Raw genomic sequence first — 4,621 nt, 5'->3', positions numbered from 1 at the left:
TCTTGCTCACCCCTAGAGCGGAGAGCATAGAAGCGATTCTTCTTAGGAGCCTCATTTGAACAGCTTGCTTGAGGTTGACCACTACCCTTGTATTGAACCCTCACATTAGGGCAATCTTGAAACCTGTGCCCACTTTTATCACAACCAAAATAATTATCTATTCCTTTAAGACAATCACCATAATGCTTCTTTTCATAATTTCCACAAGTTGGCTTCTCGATTGGTGAACTAGTACCCTTTCCCTTTTTAGGCTTAGGGTTAGACACACTACACAAACCTTAGGGAACTTGGAAGGAACTTGATTAGAAACCCTTTTCTTAAACCTATGCTTGTCTTGAATCTCAAGCCTTCCTTTTGAAGAACCACCATCAAAAGATCATTCCCTTTTAGCATCTCTACTCTTCCTCTTAGCCCTTGCATCTTCCACTTGTTGAGCATGAACCATGAGATGAGAAATGGTCATATTGTCATGTAGCATAGCCGAATGACACTCTTCTTGCAAGTCATTCGACACTCCCATTACAAAGCGGTTCATTTTATCCCTAGGGTCCGAAACCAAAAAAGGAGAATATTTTGACAATTGAGTGAATTTCAAAGAGTATACAAGAACACCCATACCTCCTTGGCGAAGGTTGATGAACTCTACCACCTTGGCTTCCCTATTCTCCCTAGGAAAGAACCTATCAAGAAAAGCCTTATTGAACACCTGCAAAGTCACCGACCCACCCCTTAATGGCCTATTTTCCCTCCATTGGACATACAAAGTTTGGGCCACATCTTTGAGTTGGTAAGTGGTTAACTCGACCTTCTCACTAGTAGACAACCCCATAGCATAAAGGATCTTCTATATTTCTTCAATAAATTCATAGGGGTCTTCTTCAACCTTTGACCCATAAAAATTAGGAGGATTCATCCTAGTGAAATCCCTTAAATGAGAGATCATGGTAGCAACTTGTTGGTTTGCTCGGGGTACAACCTCCCGATTAGGTTGGGTCATCATAGCTTGTGCTTGAGTAGTGGTGGCTTGTGCTTGGGTAGTAATGTCTTGGGACATTTGTAAAAGAGCAGCCCTTATGTTCTCATCCGTCAAAGGAGAAAGATTTATCGGGGCTTGGTCATCATTCACCTCTTCCTCAAGAGGAGGAACTTGATCACTACGGGGAGGAACTCCCGCATTTGAAATATCTTCTTAAAGTCTTCGTGTTGCGTTCCTTCAAGTATTCATTGCCTATAATCACAATAATATTATTAGATGCAAAATCACATAGAGATAACACTCCAAAGGAACGATATTGGACTTCCAAGAAATTGAGAATTTCCTAAGCATCACATAATTCCTTTTCATAAGTGTGGGGCGCTTCACAATTATGAGTACGAATCTACATAGACGTGGTTGACAGAGATATAGACTCAAGACATTCAACCTGATGCTCTGATACCAAGTTTGTCACATCCGAGAATACCCCCTAGACGTAACCGGTGTCGGCGTCCTCTTTGAGGACTAATACTAGCCTCTTAGCTTTCATCATTACATTCGTAGGTCAAATTTAGCGAAAAATTTAAAACATTTTTCTACTTCTACATTGAGGTTTACATATACCTCTATATACACATAATTAGATATATATCGAGTATACATAGAGCCTTCGTAGAGAAAGATTACTTAGTCTCTTTTACTTTTATTGCATAATATTCGTCTTATCTCATAACCATCTAATAAGAGTGTAGAATTTTGGGCATAACCCATACATCAAAGAAATAATTCCTCACATGGTCTACACAATGTTTCGTATTAAATGGAAAGAAAGAAGCATAAGAGTCTTAATACTAAAACAACTTCATAAGCTAGATAGTGGCATCGCCCTCGGAAATTGAGGACCTACCCTACTCGGATGAATAAGAGATACAAGTCTTCTTCAATGGCGTCTCCAAAAGCCCTTCAACGACCATAACCTAAATTGTTGGGAAAGAGGAAGAAATGGGGTTAGTACACCACTTGAACTAAGTATGAGACCAAATGCACATATATCATATAAACATGCAAACATGGACATTTCATTAAGTATGCAATTTTCTTGAAAACCTTTATGCACATTCAACAAGACTATATCAAATCACTTAGGCATATTCATTTAGTCATAGGCATGCACATCACAAGACCTACAACATGAAAACTAGTCAATGCAACATGCGTATCATGTAATTGAGTATATATTCAAGTAACTTTATCATCAAGTCATATATAACCACAAGCATGAATAAGAGTACATTTCATCATAACAAAAGTAAGACAATTACCCATGAACCCCTATTAAGTCAATAAATGCAATGACCAAACGAATCCCCATAACTTTACTCATTCAATTAACTGAACAAGAATTATGACCAACATCCCACTTTACATATCATAACATTTAAGGGTAAATAGCATCTTACTTTGACAATATAGACCAACACTTATTTCATAAGTGACACCAATCAACATATAGTATCAACAATGTGCAAGTTCATCATATACATATCATTTAGCATAATAATCATACTCATACATAAGAACATCGTCTTAAGACTTCCTTCAAGACTAACTAGTTCAATGTTTAGACAGAGTCTCATATACCTACCTAGACTAAGCTAAACCACTTAGGTTGTCCTAGTTAGAGTTCATTCCTTTAATTCATTTTTCCTTTTGGGAACATCTTGCCCTAACCGACATATATCATATGAGCTAATGTGGAATCCGGTGTCATGGAACCCTACACCAAAAGAAGGAGGACTACATGACAAGGTAGTACCATAATATGAACGTAGCAACTATGTGGATCCACTAGCTAGTATTCCTATGGGGGCTACATAGTTCAAGAACTAGGAGATATAGTTGGGGCCCTCTTTATGATACATGCATTGTTATTTACAATCTCAAGAGTACATTAGTGATCCTACTTCCCTATGTGGGAAGGGACACTCCTCACTCTAGTTCATTTAGTGCTAAGCTAGAGTCCTTTTTTGAAATTTCTTTAATGTCTTTATTAATCATCATAGCTTAATGTAGGTCATAGGGCCTAACCCTTGTATAAACATCATCATCATCATCATAGCTTAATAAGAATTGAATGAGTAAAATCCTTTCATTACAATTCATATAAGTAAGGTTAGCACATTTACATATCACTTCATGATAAGGCACATTGGTAAATCATTCACCATCCTTATAACATTTACATCTAAAGCCAACACCTCACATACCATAGTCAAGAAATTTTAATTCAACATCATACCAACCCTATAAATCCTAATACAAAGCATACTCCAATACAACATCATGACTTAATCTCAATTAATCATAATTTGAAGTAAAGAATAGAGATCACAAGACTTACCAAGTCTCCTTCATAATTTGTCATCATGGTCTTACCATCAAACTTTAAACCAACCCAATAAGGGTATAAAATCATCATAATTCAATGACCAACATGACAACGAGGCTAGAAGAATCACTACATCACAATTCATATCTAGTTCATAGCTTAAGATAAGATACTTAGGTCAAACTCATAACATAGTTCCTAACCTAGATTAATTCTTATGAACTATCATGAAAAGACTACAAATCACCCTAATTCATTCATGATTAGAATAACAACATTATCTAGTAATTTCAGCCAATAACCAAGTCAATTGATCCAATACAACACAATTAATACCAAGATCATAACCTAGGGTTAAGGGGTAAAATTCATCTTCTACAAACTAAACCAAATCATCAAGATATACCACAATTAAGTTATAATACATGTTAATATATTCATAATATCCAAAATAAATCATAAACAAATCAATTCATAACATAAATTTCAAGATTGGAAAAGACCCACTTGAAAATCCAACTTTTGAAATCAATTTGATGGAACCCTTTGAGAAAAGAGGTCTCAAAGGTGAAAGAGATACCATACCTTGTTAATTGATGAAGATTGATGGTGAAACTTGACTCTTTACAGCCCTTAAATCCTCCCTTATCTTGTTCTTCAATGGTGTTCTTCACTAAAGAGAGAAAGAAGAGAAAAGGAAGACAATTTGGGTTTGTGAGTTATGAGAGCTTTGATTAGTTTAGTGGGGTTGGGGTCTTTATATGGGGTGTTAATTAATTTAATTAGGTTTACCTTAACCCCTAAATAACGACCTAACCCCTTAAATAATTAATTGAAACCAACTAAAACGTGCAACAAAGTCAGGCCCTCGCAGACGAGATCTTGACCAACGGTCCATCTGTGAGTCGACGACCGCTGCCCCCTTCCGTGCTGCACTTCGTCGATGCGTTTAGCGAGTGTTCAAAATAAACCATTAGCCAAAATGTCTAAGTGTTGGTCGGCGAATGGCATCGACGCCCCCTCGATCCACACACGTTCCGTCGCCTCCCTTCGTGGGTACACACTGCCTAGGCAGTCCTTGACCCTAAAATGCAAGGGTCCTCCTCAAGAGCCCTTGGTTAGTCTTTGGTGAGTTTTTCTGGACGTTTCGACCATGAAACAACTTAAATACATGAATCAACTAAGGCACACTAATACCCCATTGAGCTAGTTTCCCGACGTCATGGACATTCTTGGACGTTTTGGTTTCTAGACTT

At 37.3% G+C, this 4,621-nt stretch overlaps 1 protein-coding gene across 1 annotated transcript; it reads right to left on the bottom strand.

The window, feature by feature from the left end:
• Positions 1-376: 376 nt before the first annotated feature.
• Positions 377-829, bottom strand: LOC138347388 (uncharacterized). Its single transcript, XM_069295687.1, has one exon. It carries the CDS (start codon positions 827-829, stop codon positions 377-379), a length of 453 nt encoding a protein of 150 aa, XP_069151788.1.
• Between the last annotated feature and the right edge of the window lie 3,792 nt (positions 830-4,621).

This window comes from Solanum lycopersicum, chromosome 3 (assembly GCF_036512215.1).
Source record: "Solanum lycopersicum chromosome 3, SLM_r2.1".
Lineage (NCBI taxonomy): Eukaryota > Viridiplantae > Streptophyta > Magnoliopsida > Solanales > Solanaceae > Solanum > Solanum lycopersicum.
This window is presented reverse-complemented; position numbering and strand designations above follow the sequence as displayed.

Bases quoted from the DNA above. Each gene is read 5' to 3' on its own strand.
- LOC138347388 (XM_069295687.1), bottom strand. From the start codon at position 829: ATGGGGTTGTCTACTAGTGAGAAGGTCGAGTTAACCACTTACCAACTC.